Genomic DNA, 19,100 nt, shown 5'->3' on the forward strand with positions numbered 1-19,100 from the left:
GGGACTGGGTAGCTACAATTCCCATGGCATGCTTATTTCATCACATACACTAGCAGTTCTCAAAGCTGGCATATGGAACCCAGAAGATTTCTGAGACCCTTTCCAAAAGAGGTCTGTGAGGTTTTATAATACACTAAGCTGTAATCTGTCCTTTTGAGTCAGTCTTCTGTTGAGTGTACATGGCAGTTTTTTGGGAGGCTGTTAAGTCAGACATTAAACAAATATTTAAAAATGCAAAAACCACACCATCATTTGAACTCAAAATTTAAAAAATAGTCATTTTTCATTAAAAAATGTCACTTATATAAACATATAGTTTGGGTTATTATCCTTTTAAAATGAATTAATAGGGGCAGTTGGGTGGCTTAGTGGATTAAGCATCTGACTCTCGATTCTGGCTCAGGTCATGATCTCATGGTTGTGAGATCGAGCCTTGCAATGGGCTCCCAACAGTGCTTAAGACTCTCCCTATCCTACCCCTGGCTCACATACACACTCAATCAATCAATATGAATTAATAAACCCTTTCAAAAACCTGTCAATTTTAACTTTTAGTATAGTAAATCTTGATAAATAGAACCCACATAAACAAAAGGGGTCCTCAATCATTTTTAAGCGTGTATAGGGTCTTGAGACTAAAAAGTTTGAGAATTTTCCTTTTTTCTTCTTTTCATTTTCTTTTGACTGAGATCACATAGTATTAATTTATGTAAATTAAAAGCTCAAGTCATGACATTCCCACTGTAAATAATTCCAAACTCATACCTGATAAACTTACGTGCTTCTGTCTTCCCTAGCTCAGATTGTCATTTATTTGCCTAGTCAACCAAACAAAATTAGGACTTACTGTCTTACTGATTCTACTTCCTGAATTCATGGCCTACTTTATAACCCTCTTGCTCACATCCTCTGGCTTCCTGACCACTTAAAAGATCTTCCAATCCTACTTCCCAATTCACCTTCCAAGACATGTTCTACACTGCTACCAAATCATCAAAGCCAACCCAACATCTATGGATTCTAAACTATGCATTAAGGTGCCCCAGTGCGCTATAGGAAATTCATAGGAGTACCACAAAATATTTTAAATATCCAAGGTAAACAGAGCAATATACTCAACATCTGTCAAAACACTGCATGTACTACAAGCTCAAGGGGTTCAATTTTAACATTAGAGTATGTTACGTTTCTTTCAACGATGTCGTATCTTTGCAAAACTAATTTTCCACAGCTGCTGTGTTAAAATTAGTCTGGTAGTGTCCAACCTGAGTCCAAGATTCAAGAAAGAAATAAAGTATTATTTTTTCTCTTAACTAGTATTATCACTTTAAGAATGAAATAAAAATTAAAGTTAAAATATTTAAATTGGAGAATAAAATCTTTTATGAATAAAATTTTATTCATATTAAAATAAGTAACAAAATTTGTAAGAAAATACGGCATAAAACATCAGCGTTGGAATAAAATTTTTCTTTTCTTTCAATTTATGTATCTAATTTTTTCAAATGACTACTGGGATATGAACGTTTATCAAACAATTAGTTCAAACAACTAGTCTGAAATGAACTACTTAACAAAGAGAACTGTTAGGAATTTCACTTAACCCTTGGGTGCCCCGAAAAAATTAGCAAAGAACCAAGGGTACTATGTGAATCAAGGAAGTTTGAGGAGCTCCATCTGCCTACACAGTGAACCCCCTCATTCTCTAAACACATTGCCAGTTCTCATATTCACACCCTTTCTGGTGGGGAAGCTGTGTCTCCATCTGGAATGTCCCTCCCAACCCTGACTGCCGGGCAGATTCCCAACTCATTCTTAAGCAAAGAAATTAAGCATTACTCCCAAGACAAAGAAGGAATAGAAAAAGGCAGGAAACAACACAGCTTCCTATCACCTGCATCATAGCAGTTCCTATCCATGCTCTTTTATGAACTTTGGTCTGTCAGCTCTTCTCTCAGAGGCACTGGAGTTTGACAGGAAAGTAGAGACAGGGAACCAGAAAGGTCAGTCACTGTTCTGACTCTGTCAATAATGACTTCTGTTATCTTGGGCAAGGGATTTTTCCTGTTCTTTCCAGGTGTAAAGTAAGTAGCTAAAAGTAGGTGGTGTTCAGTGTACTCCTCAGCTCTACAGGATGCTCCTAATAGGATTTAAGAAGAAATCAATTTGGGGCACTTAGCTGGCTCAGTCAGTGGAGTCTGTGACTCCTGACCTCAGGGTTGTGAGTTCAAGCCTGACACTGGGTATAGAGATTACTTGGAGGAAAAAAAAATGTAAAAAGAAAAAGGACCTGCTGCAGCAGTATTGGTGGTGGTGGGGAATCTTTCTAAAAACATTCTTTCAATCTACTCCTTCTCACTTTTTCATTCATATTTCAATATCAAAAATAATTAAATTTTAAAAATCTTGTTTTGCAAGATGTTCTGAAAACTTGACAGGACAAGAACAAACCACCCAAAACTAAGAACCACTGTATTTTTCAATGTCAACAGTAAGAGAAACGACCACTTATAAAGAAAGATTCTAAATCCTGGAGTAAAAAAATGGTTGATGAGAGACATATCCATAAATGTCACATTTACCTCATTTTTTGTTGTTTCTACCTTGGTCTTTTCCTTTGATCCAGATGTTGGCATTTCCTTTGTATGCCCATCAGGGATGTATATCAAAACACAAGGGGCTTCTTTGCAGCTATATGGGCTAAAGAGAAAATGGAGGGCCAAAAAAAGTTTACTTGAACAACATCATCTAACAGTAATTACAACTGAATTCTTAGATTCACTCAATGGCATAAACAGATTCACAGATTCATTCATTCTTAGATTCACTTCAAAGCATAAACAGTCCATTCTCTTATTATTCAAATCAGAAGCTCTTCAGAGTAGTTTAAAAACAATGAATACATAAGTAAAATTTCACAGTACTAATTTTAACCTTCTAGTTTAAGAACTTTTGTAGATACAAACACGCTACTCCAGAACAAAAGTACAGCTACGCTGCCTGCCACCAGAAATGGTATTAGTGGATGCTAATAGTCTCATTCCTGACTTAAATGCATCTACATACCACACCTAATCTGCTTATAAAGAGAAGAATTTCTATAAAACACAAGAAGTTCTCAATTCTATTTTGAAGAGTACAGTCATTAGCAAAATCTACCACCCGAGATTACTCACAAGCAAATGATTTCTTCAAATTTTGTAGTATTCCTACAATATACCTAAGGAAAATACACTATAAAGAAAAAATTAATAGTAATAATTTTAACCCCAAGATAAGATAGACTAAGATTTTTTCTTTATACTTGGACTGCATGAAAATGAATTATAAGATGGTTTAATTTTAGAAATGAATAACCTGCTACTATTATGCTATTTCAGAGTTACTACTTATTACTATTAAAATTTGAGAAATTAAAAAAAATAAAAAATAAAATAAAATCTGAGATATTAAATATAGAAGACAAACTGTCAGTCACAGTATTTTAGTAGAAATTCAATTTTTAAAGTCTTATTTACTATAAGAATGTTACGTATTTTCATTTAAATGCTCAGTGACATTTACTTACCTAACAGGTTCATATGGCTGATCACATATGAAGAACCCTCTTCTCTGGAGTTGTATAATGTCTCCTTTTTTCAAATCCTTAAGGCAAGGGTCCCCCAGCATTAGTTCTTCATGCTGTATCACAGAAGACCAAAATATACCTTAGAAATCAGAGCACTGAAAACTAAAATATAAGTTGTTTTTTCCAGAAGGTGGAATATTTTATACAAATATGTTAAAAACTTCACTACCTAAGCAGATGCAGTGAAACAGTTAAGAATTAAACAATTATATATACTGTATTTTTAAAGTTAAAATTAATGAACTGATGAACTTCAGGAAACCTTTCAACGAACCTGATCAGTCGGTATCCCTGCCCATGTGAATAAGCTCATAAATATGAGCTGCAGTACAAAAAGCACTAGAGACCTACTGAAAGGCAAAACAAGACAGCACTTAAGCATAAGTTCTTTCACTTCACTGTGCTTCAGCTCCTATCTTCTGTAAAATGGAAACATCACATCTTTTCACATTTTAACAAAATTTTATAGATCTTTTCCATTTTACTTGAAAACCAAATACTTGGGCAGCCTGGGTGGCTCAGCGGTTTAGCGCCGCCTTCAGCCCAGGGTGTGTGTGATCCTGGAGACCCGGGATCGAGTCCCACGTCGGGATCCCTGCATGGAGCCTGCTTCTCCCTCTGCCTGTGTCTCTGTCTCTCTCTCTCTCTTTGTGTCTCTCATGAATATAAATAAATAAATAAATAAATACATACATACATATTATAAACATGATATTTTATAAATATATATTATTTATATTTATAATAAAAATAAATTATTTTATTATAAATAAATAATCTAAAAACATTTTAAAAGCCTTAAAAAAAACAAATACTTAAAAATAATTTTAAAAATTCTAAGAAGTTAAAAACAAAACAAAACAAAAATTCTAAGAAGTTTATATAATAAGGAAAAAGGAAATACAGTTTCTTTTAGAAGCCTACCTTACTGTTCTTGTTGACATACTGCTTAAAGTCCTCATCTTTTCCTAGCACTGGCTTTGTGATCAAGTGCTCGTAAGTGACACAGATTGCTGGAATTGGAAGTGCATGTGCAGTCTCTGCAAGCCAAGTGATCTTCGTGGTTTTCTTGTAGTCTTTGTTCTCCAAATTCAATTTTGCATCAAGAGATTCAATTTTTCCATCTGCATTTCTAGATATAAGATTGAAAAGTGTTTAAAGAAAACCAGAATTTCCATAAATGCATTATTTTGTTCTATATCTGTAGTAAGTGGCTAGGAATTTTTCTTTGGAAAATGTCAAAAGAAACATTTACTTTAACTTCTACTATGTTCTAGACATATACCAGGTAAGAGACAAATTAAATACAACCTACTAGAGAACAGGTGCACACACATCTGATGAAGAACATGAACATATTTACAAATTTTAAAGTCATCTGCATTAAGCATTAAAAAATGTAAAGTACTGTATTTTTAAACATATGACACTTACTTAAAATCATATGTAAAGTGACTGAACAATTAAGATTTCAGAATTATTATATAATTTTATTAGCATATGTTCTATTTATGTAATCTTAAGAACAAACAAGTGTAGCATGCTATAATAAATGGAAAGTTCATATTCATTTGAAAACAATTTTAAACCATATTTTAGGACAAAGAATGTTATAAATTCTGTCCAAAGTATTCCTCCTGCAGGCATCTGCACAATGAGAATTAGATGACAAGAAGGGACCCGTAAACATCAGAACTACTTTCTTAACAAGGCACAGTAACTTACAACATCACAAGCAAAACATATCCCAATTACCTGATTAATAAACTGGAACACATATGGAAAAGACATTTGTTGTGTCCAGAACTGGCAGTTTCTATGCCTGAGCAGATTTACCAGTCAGGAAAATGAATGGGTCTAAATCCGGTAATTTTAATAAGTGAATAAACCTAAGAATTCCCTTCCATTTTGATATAAAACCAGATGAAAAATTCTTACTTATGTATTTTAGCAATGTTGATGTTGCCCCAATTTATAAAGGTAACCATCTCCCCCTCCGACAACGTCTCTGCATCAGCACCTTCGATGAAAACTTTAGAACTGTACCATACTGGCTTCAAGCCAACATCAGGATTCTGATTGGTTAAAAAAAGGAGAATGTTGATTGAAAAAACCAATTTATTGAACACAGCATGCAAATTTATATATTTTTTTCATTTTTCTTTAGCCAAACATGTTGAACCCCAGCTCAGAGAGTTGGTCAGCCACCTGACCAATAACGCTAAGGGCAGTCAGATGAAAAGACCTGTCCCTAAGATTACTTCTAGCCTAAAATTCTTTGTTCTCAAAGCTAAGACAGTATTACTATTCCTTGGTGTCCCTCCAATCAGAATCTGCTTTCCTATCCTCAGAATGTCACTAAAGCTATAGCAGCAAAGGAGAAAATGGAGTCACTCCTGATCAGTGGCTGCAGAGCATCATAGGACAACAGATGTCGCCACAGCAGGAAATTGTGGACCTTTCATATTTCAGAAGACAAATTTTAAAGATTGTATTTGTATAGACAGATGAATTTTGTCTTTTCAGCATGTATTATATAAAGAAGAAAAAAGATCTGGGTAATAAAAAGAACGGAGTATTAACTTTCAGTTTTTGTTTGACAGACTTCAAAAGAAGAAAAGTGTAAGATCTTGTGAAATATATATTACATAGCTTGTGTTTAATAATTGTTCAATGAATGTACCAATGCATTTGAGAAAAATTAGTGTGCTGTATCGACTTACATACTACTGGGCTCAGAGAAGAATGCTAACGGGCTAAATCTGTAACGCTTTGTGAGGAAAGTGATAAAAGATTCCACAGATCACACTGAGCAATCCAGTCGTCATTTAAAGTGTGTCTCCAAATCAATTCGTTCTTAACTACTTATCCTTCATTACTTGTGTAACTATTAACTAAGCTATCTGAACACAACTATCATCTTAACAAATAAACACCTCAGAATGTTTTAATCCTCATCATTCAAATTTCAAAGCATTCAGTAAGCTTCACAATGAAGTTAACTGTAGTAGATGACATGGTACATCAGATAGCCCCACTCACTTGGCTGAACTAATTAGGTATAAAATAAAGGCAAAGCCAAATCAATTACAGACATACATTCTTTCTAAATCTTATTAGAAGTCCCTTAAAATAAGTAAGGTTATGAGTATATTAGACTATTAGCAAATAAGTGAGTTAGTCTATGAATCTTCACTATACAAAGAAGGTATTTATAGACAACCCACAAAGCTGGAATAAAAGCATCTTTTTTACTTCAATACTATCAACCTAGCAGTCCTAACTATCTAAAACAACAACCATGGTTTAACTAAGAGGATTCCCTACTATCTGTATCTAAGAGTTATATTCTGAATTTAGATGGACAGATTTCATCCTCACTTCACTGATATTCCCTAAAACAAAGTAAATGGCAGTGTGATCAATCCTAACTAAAACTGTGATTCAAAGGGTACATGTCTGACTCAGTCAGTACAGCATGTGACTCTTGATTGTAGGGTCATGAGTTCAAGCCCCACATAGGGAGTAGAGCCTACTTTAAAAAAAAAATTGTGATTTGATATTACTAGGTCTGATGTTCTGGCAAGACAAAGTAACAATGAATAATCTAGTTAACAGAAGGAACCTCAGCTTCCCTATAAAGATAAGAGCATGAATTATATCTTTCAAAATGACCCCAGGAAAAAATAAATTTTTATAATATATGCTATCTCTACAGAATAAAAAACAATAGGCACAGAGTGTAAAAGTTCTGAGATGTGTTGTGGATTATTACTAGAATAAATTTCTTCAGCAAGAAACCCACAAAAACATTTACTTCAATTAGTGTCAAGTCCTGACAAATAATGAATAGAAAATGATCCCAAAACCATGCTATTGCCACCAAACCACATTTTCCCTTTTATTATCCTGCTCCTTCTAGGAATAACATTGGTAAAAGTGTAGGATGACCTTTGGGTGTTTGGCTACTTCTTTCATTTCCTCCTGAGCCTCAGGGATATTCACTGGAATCACTTCTTTCTTCAGTAATGCAACATATCGTGGAGCCACTGGGTCAATAACCTGCAATAGATGGGTCCTCGTGTTAAAACATTTAGTTATTTTTAAAACTTCATAAATAAAATAAATAATAGCACAGGAATACTAACTGGCTTTCTTTGTTACTGCATTTACTAATATTTTGGTTTACCTGCTAAGTTTCCTTTAATATTTAACTGTCCAGTAGAAAAAAAGAAAATCATAATCGAAACTACATGAAATTTAGAGTTCCTTGCCAAAAATAACTAGTTAGTTATAATTAGTTAAAGCAAAATATTACTTTTGAAAATAACTTTTAACTCTGGTATTAGAAGGTGAAGAAAAATCATCCTGCAGGGTTATATATCAATCCTATGGGTAAGTGTGAGATGTCATTTTGTATTGTTGGAGAAGACCGTTTTCCAAGAATATATTTTATTATCACTTTTAATCAGTGTTAGGCAACACATCACCACAAAAGCAAAAGAGTATTAGGCCACTATAATAAGGCAATTCTATAAATTTGTAGTAAAAACAAGACATTTCTACTGATCTGCAAGCTACATATATACGGATCACTCACTGTGTTCCCAGTACTTAGCAAGGGCCTGGCACACACAGGTAATCAACAAACATTTGCGGATTAACTGAATGAATGGTCATACTGGCTATGCTCTAACCTTAACTCCACCTCCAAAACAGTAGTAGCATGCCTTTCTGAATCTGATGATTTCCCCCCTTTCACTGTTCAATTTAAAATTATCTATGATGACCACACAAAACAGAAGTGTTTAGACACTAAATAAAGCATATGGAAGAAAAATGTGGATAGAGGCATATATACAAACAGCTAAGGAGGATGCAGGAAATGGTATGGCTAATTAAACTTGGCTATGTTTGGGTTTGGTTTTTTTGGTATGATTTTTTGTTACCACTGTTTCGTTTTTTGTTTGCTTTGAGAGTATTTTTCAGCCTCTGAAAAGAATGATACTAAAATTCTGAGTGACTCAGAGGGTCACTTATATTTCATGTTAGTAGTAAATCAGGACCAGATTCTATTATTCCATTCCTTCCTTGAGTTAGCTTAAAGGCCATTCTTACTAGTAAGTTAAAGTTCCTCTTTCAGCTTCAATGAACTAAAATGATCAAAGATTTTTTTTAAAATGATCAAAGATTTAATTTGTGATTACTCAGTTCAGTATTTAAGCAAGGAAGATCTAATTTCTTTAAAGAAGCTAAAACTAGACAAGCCAGCCTGAGAAACTTACAATTCACTGCAGCTCCGTTTTCTCAACTGACAAAAGGAGAAGGCAGTTTCTCACACCTAATTACAACGATCACTTAGGGCAGTGGCTGGCTAGCACAAATTCTCAGGCCAGACACCACCCACTGGGGTAAGGGTAGGCCTGGGAAAGGAAAAGATTCCAGAACCCTTAACACACTTCCCCTAAACAGCCACCCTTTTATTTACTGAGGTTTACTTGAAAATTTTTCATTTTAAGGAAACTTTCCTTATTTCAAAAGAGAGAAGTCAAAGAGAGAAGTTTCTACATACTTTAATTTACTAGGGAGGGAGAGAGGCAAGGGACTGGGATGACATTGTGGGGAAAAACTATTACGTTATCATACCACTGAAATACTAACATAGATTTTTAAATTAAAGCAGTAAATGAAGGTTGATAGAAGGAACTACTACTCTGAAATGAATATTCTAAAGCAATGACTTTTCTGCCTTGACCGAAGAGTTCAAATCTTAACACTTACATAAAACCATGAAGAAAATTAGAGAGATTAATACAGAGTAAGCTAGTGAAATGTCTCCTATGAGTGTCAAGGTAGATTATTTAGTGGACCTAGATAGATTCTAGTTAGTTATGATTCAGAAAAACTATGTATTAGTTTCCTGCCAAGATGCAATGTCAGGCTAAGAAAACATAGATTATAGTGTTTTCAGAGGGATACTGAATTATTACCCAACATCTCACTGTCCCCTTCATCCATTTTCTTCCCTTTTCTTTGCCATATATAATATACTCTGTAAACAAAGCTCTTTCTCCAAAGGAGCATCTACTTTAAGAGATGTAGCTAATCCAAAGTAATCCAAAGTTCACCCTCTTGTCCTTCAGCAGAAGATGCTCGAACAAAAATGCTTGGTTATTCAGAGTGGGAGAGTGTCCAAAGAATTTTATCCTTGTTCTTAATGACTGCTTCACAGTGCCAGGGCACTAAATTTAGTTCACTGATGCTTCACTTACATTTTATTCAGAGCTTGGAAAAAGCAAGCTACAAAATAACAAAGCAGGAATCAGACTGAATGGGACATGAACCCTAAATAAGAGATGTGTACCTCAAGGGTCAGAGAAAGTGGCAAAGCGAAAGAAGTGTAGGAAGAGGTCAGGATGGCCAGCAAAAGAAATGAAAGGATACATCATCAGAATAACTCCATTTTTACTAACAATCAAAATGTTTTAACTGTGCTGTTTTAAACATGGTTCTTAATGTTTAGAGGTCCCTCAGATGTATGGATAAACAAAGCAGCCTGAAAAATACTTACCTACTTTCACTCCCTCTCACATCCCCATTGAAAACTATATGGAAACATTCCCTGTCTGCTCCATCAATGAGGCAATTGCCCCTCCCCTCCAACTACAGAAGGAAGTTTACTATGTAAGGAGAAGGGTGTCTAGATCCTTGCAGATACCAGAAGAAGCTGAAGGTGAGGGTACTGCACAGAGAGACAAGGGGATTAAGTGAATGTATGATACTAGATAGGCCCTCAGTCTTCCTCCATTCCGCTCCAAAGCTCTGACAGCCAAGCCTTCACACTTCAAGCAAGTAATTAAAAAAATTTCTCTGGAAAAACTGCCTAATCCAAGAGACAAGAGATAAAGTTACCGACATAGAGGTTCTCCAACTAACTGACTCAGCCAGGTCACCCTACTGTGAGGTTCAGCTGACAAATCCAAGTCTTTCTTTCAGGGCTTCTAACTGCACCTTTAGTCCTCCAGGTTAAACATGAACAGATAACCTAGACTATCCAGACCTCTGAGATGTCTTTAATATGAAACCAAAAGCCAAAGTAATACACGGGGAAGAGATGTCATAAGAAAATAATTCCTATCAATGCTAATATTCTAAGCATGGAACAGGAACAAGAAGTTTTGTTTTGTTTTTTAATTCAGAGAACAAGAGAAATCTTATTTGGAAATATGATACATAAATGAACTAGTTCCCAGAACAAAAGGAAGGAGCTTCCAGATTGGAAGCCACATGTTCTTCCGATGGACAGAGATGAAAACAGAGCCCCACCATAACATATCAGCATGAAATTTCAGAGTGAAAAAACATCATACACAAGAAATCTTCATCCTTACCCAACCCTTCTCAGGGAGCTCAAAGGATGGAGAATAGCAACGGAAGAGAAATGTTAAGAGGAGGGAGATCTAAGAACCAGGCAATCCGTTACAGAACAAGAGCAAAGGGGATCCTAGAACGATAATGGCTGACTTCTGAAGACTGCTGAGCTTCAGAAGCTAACGGGCCGGGCCCTCATCCAGATCAGCACAGAGCAGTGCAGAAGGCTCCGGCAGAGCTGTCTACACGATGAAAATGAAAGAGTAGGAAGGCACAAGAACATCTTGGTAGGAAATTTAGACGACTCACGGAGAGTTGAAGTCAGAAGCAGAAAACTTAACAAATGAGGAAAAACAAAACAATCAACTACAAGAAAACCAACAGGACTGAGAAAGAGACCTATGTCCCCTCTTTCTACTGGGAGACAAATGAGGATGTCTGAACCTTAAAAAAAAACAAAAAAAAACACACACACATCTTAGAGATATAGGCAATAAAAATACCAAAAGAATGATATAAAAGAGCTGCAAGTGATTTCTCTAGGGGAAGAAAATGGAAGAAAAAAAGAGGAAAATGTCGTTCAACCTTACAGACCCCGCAGAACTGACTGCAGTGAAATACAGTGAACTAAGTACATATGTGTAACTTTATTAAAACTTAAAACCTTTAAAATTTGGGTTATTAATGAAATGTACACCAAATTTATTTTGCTTGTAAATTCTACTTATTAGTAACTGCAGCAACAGAAAGAACCAATTAATTTCTTTATGTATCAAAAAACACACAAGACTGAAACAAATTCAAGACACATGCGAGACAAGCAAGTATTTCTTGAGGCAAGGCATCAGCACAATCAAGCAGCAATAAGAAAAAAGAATTACAGAACACAATCACAGAAACTATGGTTTAAAACACGGCATTTTAATGATTTGCCTTATTATAGTGTCTAAGCATCTGCTTCCAATTAGTAATTACAATGTCAATATGCAGTATTCCTTATTTGACTTTCATTTAAGAAACAGTTAAAAAAAAAAGCTAGATTCAAGAAGTCACAGGAATTATAATTAGTGAAACTTCAATATAACTCAGTGAAACACATAACTTTAAAACTCTGTCCTCTCAGCACACAAGGGAACAGTGGAATGAAGTTAGCCAAATCTTCCCTTTGCCACTAAGAAAACTAGAGGACATATTTTTGAAAACTAGGAATAATGCATTTTCAATGGATTTGTATAAGCAAGTATTTTATATAAATGTGATTGTGCTTCAAAGCTGTATAACATCTCAGGTTATAACATGTAATATGCTAAAAGCTATGTGCTAAGGCAAATAAAAGCATTAAGTAATACCTTCTTACAGAGAGCTCGCAGCTTGAAAGCAGAAAAATGAAATGCAGTGTTCATAAAAGATTTAAGGAAAAAACTGTTACCTTTCCCCATTAACTCCAAGTTTATTTGTTTTAATCACTGTGACTTGTTTGATTTAGCTAACAAGCTTAATGGTCTTTATAGTTTTAAGGAAAACATTCCATTTTCCTGATGGTCTGCAAAATGGTAACGTTCTTCACAAAGTTTTCTCTACAATGAACACACTAATGATTCATATACATATATTATTCAGGACTTAGGCACGAGAAAGGAGGACCAAGAGTCAAAATATGTACCTTTTTATTAAACGCCCAAATTTTGTCCCACTCCATGTTCACAACTGAACGTGAAGAGCCCTAGAAAATCAATGATAAAATGACTTAAAAAGGCAAAAGGTATTCATTAGACAATTTAAGCTAAGTATGTTAGGAAAAAAACCCCAAAAAATACTTCGAAGTTTACTATCTTTGGAATACAAAGCTTAGTATGCACAAACTCATTGTGTTACCCTGAAGAGCCAGAGTCAAGAACCATATATTTTACTAGATAAAAATACTACAGGTTGTTGCCTTTGTCCCACTTCCGCTTATTACCAGCACAGGACATTCTCAGTCTTCTACTATTATAAACATACTCCTAAAAAAAAAAAAAACTGCCCTTGCATTATAAAGAACAAGGAATAGAATGAACAGAAATAACAGAGACTAAAGGGATATTAATGAGACTTGAAAACTCAAACAGAGAAGCTGGAAAGCAAAGTGTAGGTCACCTGAGCAGCAATAAACTGTTTCAGCCCTTCAACGGTCATTCCTCTTCTGAGCACACCACGAACCGTAGGAAACCTTGGGTCATCCCTGGGAAATAGGGAAATTTTTAAGTACCAAGAAGATCTTTTTAAATGTACAAACACAGGAAAAACAAAATACCTTAAAGAATAAATTGTAGTCAGCTTTGGAAATATTTGAATAAGAGTTGTTTATATAGTAAGTGGGTAGATCATAGTATCAGCGAGCCCACAATTCATGGAAAAGGAAAACTGGTCAAATATGATGCAGTAAAATAACTGCACTACTAGAAATAATAAAAGCACATTTCAAAAAAGATACAAAGGAAACATCTTCAAATATGGAAAAGCTATGCATTAAAACATTCTGATTTGCTATTTAACAACTATTCGAGGCCCTCTATATTCTACATACGACCACAAGAATCAGATAAGAGATGGTATTGTGTATCCACGTATGAATAAACTGTACAAAGCCCTTTGGGCTGTAAAAGATATATATATAGTTATTTATACATTAGTTATTAACACTAATAACTGCAGAAATTTGCAAACTTTACCAAGTCTGCTATAGAATCCTTTGCCTAGAGCCCAAGATAAATTTGCCCTTTATCAAATTCAGCTCCTCAATAAACCAGTATAAAATACATATTATTGAACAAATACTTAATATATCACTGTTATGTGATGCTAATAGAAACTAATATATACACTCTTGTTAATTCAGATAAAAAATATTCTTAGACTTATCCAGCATGGTACCTAATCCAAACAGATTTCATTTACACTGGCAGATACATGGCTACAAGATGACTTTAATTTTTATAGTCCTCTTTCTTGCAGAAATCTCATTTAGGTTTTTAATATGCTACAAAGATTTGCAAACTTTTTCCTAGATGGTGAGTCCTCTGGGCAACCAACAGTTCCAAAAGGTGGGTCTTCACCACCAAGGCAGAGACCATCTATGTCTTCACCTCAACTCAGGTGATTTTTGGCCTTCCAGGGACCCAGATGAAATGAAAAGCCTCAGGGCCTCAGAATAATATGAAGAATGGTAACCAGATATATAAAAGACCAAAGTCACAACACTTTTTTTACAAAATGCTAAGATCTGCAGAGAATATGCCCTTGTGTATTTTTCATTCCCATGCACCAGGATCTAAATGAGCACTCCGTGTTTGTAGCATTAAAATAAAGGGGAGAGGTAGGGGGACTCAGGGGACCTGATGGGCTGGATGCAAAAAAGGTAAGGACCAGAAACCCTCAAGGCCCACTCATTCCACCTCCTCCCATTCACCCTCCCCATCCCTCAAAACAGTTTTAAAATCACTGATATACCATGTTGTTACGACCTCTCAATTCTAGTTAACAGTAAACATACCATCCGTCTACCAATCCTTCGTTGACAAACCATGTCAGTTTTCTTTTCGAGAGCACTGTGTTGTTGAGATTTAGTCGACTATATTCCCAAATATATGGTTTTCTTATGCCTAAGGCTTCAATTATCCAATAAAACTGTTCATCCCTGTCATGGTATTCTGTTGTTCTCAGAGCATGTGTAACACCTTCAATACTGTCAACTATGGGGCAGGCAAAATCATATGTTGGATAAACACTGGAAAAAAAAAAGGATGTATTAAAAACCAAAATGAAGCATTTTACCCTTTTCATCTTAGATTAAGCATTATAAGCAGCCATAGTAATTTGAAATAAATTCCTTAGGGCAGCCTGGGTGGCTGAGCGGTTTAGCGCCGCCTTCAGCCCAGAGCATGATCGCATGATCCTGGAGACCCAGGATCGAGTCCCACGTTGGGCTCCCTGCATGGAACCTGCTTTTGTCTCTGCCTCTCTCTCTCTCTCTCTATCTCATGAATCAATAAAATCTTAAAAAAAAAAAAAAAAAAAAAGAAAGAAATTCCCTAGATGTTAGGAATTTCTTAAAAATCAACAGGTTTGGGCAGCCCGGGTGGCTCAGTGGTTTAGCACCACTTTTAGCTCAGGGTGTGATCCTGGAGACCCAGGGTCAAGTCCCACATCAAGCTCTCAGCATGGAGCCTGCTTCTCCCTCTGCCTTTGTCTCTGCCTCTCTCTCTCGGTGTCTCTCATGAATAAATAAGTAAAATCTTAAAAAAAAAAAAAAAATCAACAGGTTTTATGATGTATAATATTAATATTCAAAGCATATCAAGATATTATCGGTCTTTGAAGATAATAGTTAACTCACACAATATTCAAACAAAAAAGCAAATTTGCAATTTAATGGACAACTGGGTATTGGCACAGCAAATTCTACAATCATATTTCTGTAACGACCAATACACAGTATGGTAGGAGGCAATAAGCAATATATAGTTGACCTTTGAACACCACAAATTAGAACTGCATGGGTCCACTGATACATGGATTTTTATAAATACAGTACAGTACTACAAATGTGTTCTTATGATTTTTTAAATAACATCTTCTCTGACTTATTTTGAGTAAAATATATAATATATATAACATACAAAATATGTGCTAACTTGGTGTTTATGTTATCAGTAAGGCTCCTGGTCAACAGGAGGCTATTAAATTTTGGGGGATCAAAAGTTATATAGATTTTTCACTGCATAGGGGGAGTCAGCATCCTGACTCCTTGCCTTGTTTAAGAGTCAACTGTACATCTTAATTCAAGAGAATTTTTAGCTTTTTAATATCTTAATTAATCTCACACTTGAGTAAATGCCAAAGCTTAAATCTCCTGTAATTAAATGAATTTAAGAACAAAGCATTTCCTTCTCTGATAAATAGGAGAGAAAAAAAACATTAATTAAAATTTCATTTATGATGGAATAGTCTTAAAACAATTCGTGATTAAAATAATGCACAGAACACACAAACACTTTGAATTTTAACAAACAAAATACTGCATCATGTCTTCTAATTTTTAGGATACTTCATTAAAATACTACTCTATTATGTTTGGCAATTATTTGATACTGAAAATGTGTAAAAATGGGTATCCAAATTCATTTTTCCAAATGTATTCAAAGTATTTACTTAATAAAATAAGGAAAAAGTTCTGTTAAAAAGGAAAGACTCTAACATAGACACCTGTAGCCATAATATAAGGTGAATGTCTGTATATGGACACACACAACTACATCCACAAGTTTAAAGAAAGTTACATTAGCTAAACAGGTTACTATTTACATTCCCTAATCTCTTCAAAAGTGTTGATTCAGCATTTATATGTAGTAGGCTTCTTCAAAGTATAAAAAATATATTCTACTTTACTTTATGAAAGTAAATTAACATGGGAGGGGAACTCGTTTAAAGAAAAAAATCATTAACTGAAAACCCACACAAAAGACTACTAATCAAAACTAGACAAAAGACATATGATACTTCCTTATGTTGTTTAAATTTCTGTAGATTTTCGATTTACTTTTGTGAATCAGTTTATGCCCAGCAGAATCCAAGTTCATGAGAGGAAGAGAAAGGTCTTCTCCTAAAGATACACATTACAGTAAACCTAATCAATACATAAAAAGCAACTTTAGGCAGACTGAAGGACTTTTATAAGATGAAAGGGATCTTAGAATTAAACTAGCATAATCCTAATCAACAGGTGAGTAAACAGGCCAAGAGATTAGGTTACATGCTGTACCAAGTTATTAATCTGTGGATGAACAAAGATCCAGGTCTCCTGACTGTTCTGCATCTACTCTGTGTTTTATAGAGATCATCTCATCAAAGTAAAATCATAGTAGGCTACCGAGCATAATTAAAGAGACATACTCACTTGTATTTATTTCCAGTTCTTGGATGTGGCTGAATTTTACAGCGATAAAGTGTTGGATCTCTCATACATCCATTATTACTACTCATGTCAATTTTTGCTCTAAGACAACAGGACTGACCAAACTGGCTTCCTTTTTTCATTTCTTCCCACATCTGCAGATTCTTCTCAACAGCTATAAAATGATAATTATATTATAGTTTATCTAATGTATTACTAATCTAGTTGAATTCAAATTATTTTAATAGTCCCATAATTTGATACCAATGTTCATATTCTACTTGTAAATTATACGTACACCCCACTTGTTTAAAAGTACTATAATAGTTCTAACATCTGGTATGAAGAATAAATGCATTATTTTTTTATGAGTAAGTCTCACAAAACATTTACGAAGTATATTCTATAAATATGTTTTCAGAAGTCAAATCAATACGTTCCACTGATGAAGTACTGATTAAGGGCAAGAGAGAAAACCATGAGGCCTGAAGGTTTTTCTCATCCTGCATTTCTCATTTTCCCAAGACACAACTGGCCAGCCCTTGACCCCCTCAAATTTAACACTGCATTTCAGGCAGAAGCATTCTGTCCCTTTGCCACCTAATGCCCAGGGGAAGGCCAGACTGGCCTGATCCACAGGACATCAGCACTACAGCGCACCACCAGGTAAAGAACCCAGCTTGGGCTATGAGCCTGACCCTTGGGCTCCCTGAAAGCCCTGTCAGTCATTCTAGTGGAAAGCAGAAGACTCTTGGATCAAAAAACATGAGAGATCACAGAAAACAATGGCACAAGTTTAATCCCAGAAAAAAAGAATTCTATGTTCCAAGTGGCTATAGTTCTATTTGTGTGAGAATACTAAAAACCTGCCCCATGTGGTAGGAAAGAAATAACATAATGATTCTCCGTGGAAGCTCCTTAAGATATAATGGAAACTTTACCTGCCCTCAAAAAATCAAATGAGGTCTTAAAGTACAGTTGTTAACTATCTTTGAACATGTAGAAAAAAAAAAATGTAGGAAAACTTTAAAAAGAGAGATAAAGACTTCCGTAACTATCTGAATTTACTATACACTTCCCAAGATTTAAATACAGTATTGGGCAGCCTGGGTGGCTCAGCGGTTTAGCACCGCCTTCAGCCCATGGCCTGATCCTGGAAATCCTGGATCAAGTCCCATGTCAGGTTCCCTGCATGGAGCCTGCTTCTCCCTCTCCCTGTGTCTCTCATGAATAAATAAAATCATAAAAAACAAGATTTAAATACAGTATTGTGGAAATTATGGCACTATAACTGTGGAATGAAAATAGCCCTATTTAGTAGTTCAAGGGACAAGTAATGAATAAGAAAGATATGCTTTTTCGTTAAGTAATACTTCTGAGATATAGAATAATACCAAGTTTAAATATTATATTCACATTTACCCACATGCTAAAAAATTTGGGTCTAATAACATGATCATCAAATATTTTATAGAAAGACTAAGTTCTCTTTTGGAGAACTACAAAAAGTTGCAGAAGTAACCATTCAAATGGAATGAATACAATGCAAAAGATGGCACACACATTTTGCATGTGGTTGTGATGCCAAGAACTATGTGAAGATGACAAAGAAAAAAGAAATCTGTGATGAATTAATACATGAATTATATTCCCAAAGGTCTCAAACCAGCATCTTTCATATAAATCTTGTTCTACTAAAGAGGCAGAATAGAAGCCCATCGATTAAAATACAAAACACTAAATGTGCCTTACAGTTTTTTCTATGCTTGGATTCTATCCTCTGTTCACGTTCTGCTTTCATCTGCTCAGCAGGAGTATCATCCACATAAGCCTTTCCTTCCTGAATTAGCTTCTCTGCATATTTCATTATAGTTTCAAAATGATCCGAGGTGTAAGTAAATTGATCTGGTTTGATATGCAACATTGCAACATCTTCCAAGATAACCTGCAAAAATAATCCAAAATAACCATCAACTTATCTTTTGCATTTTCTTGTGTATTTGCAATCCTTGATACTGCATTTGGGTAAATGTAATAATACACCATCAGTCACACACACACACACACACACACACAAAAAAAAAAAAAAAAGCCTGAAAATGGTTGTGCAAGTTGTATATTAGATCAGACAAGGAAAAAAAAGATATTCATTATACTAGTCTCCAAATT

The 19,100-nt window shown here is 35.0% G+C and overlaps 1 protein-coding gene across 2 annotated transcripts in view; it reads right to left on the reverse strand.

Annotated features, from left to right (window-relative positions):
- Positions 1-19,100, reverse strand: part of EPRS1 (glutamyl-prolyl-tRNA synthetase 1) — a 68,961-nt gene that overhangs the window by 32,872 nt on the left and 16,989 nt on the right. The window contains exons 8-18 of one of the 2 annotated variants that reach the window (XM_038586167.1): positions 18,684-18,876; positions 16,935-17,106; positions 14,532-14,765; positions 13,136-13,220; positions 12,663-12,722; positions 12,349-12,369; positions 7,580-7,690; positions 5,567-5,703; positions 4,553-4,760; positions 3,569-3,681; positions 2,583-2,700 (exon numbers count right to left, since the gene is read on the reverse strand). In XM_038586167.1, coding sequence (XP_038442095.1) covers positions 2,583-2,700; positions 3,569-3,681; positions 4,553-4,760; positions 5,567-5,703; positions 7,580-7,690; positions 12,349-12,369; positions 12,663-12,722; positions 13,136-13,220; positions 14,532-14,765; positions 16,935-17,106; positions 18,684-18,876 — 1,452 coding nt within the window. The remainder of the gene's footprint in view (positions 1-2,582; positions 2,701-3,568; positions 3,682-4,552; positions 4,761-5,566; positions 5,704-7,579; positions 7,691-12,348; positions 12,370-12,662; positions 12,723-13,135; positions 13,221-14,531; positions 14,766-16,934; positions 17,107-18,683; positions 18,877-19,100) is intronic. The other variant, XM_038586168.1, reaches the window with a different exon arrangement.

This window comes from Canis lupus, chromosome 38, assembly GCF_011100685.1.
Source record: "Canis lupus familiaris isolate Mischka breed German Shepherd chromosome 38, alternate assembly UU_Cfam_GSD_1.0, whole genome shotgun sequence".
Classification (NCBI taxonomy): Eukaryota; Metazoa; Chordata; class Mammalia; order Carnivora; family Canidae; genus Canis; species Canis lupus.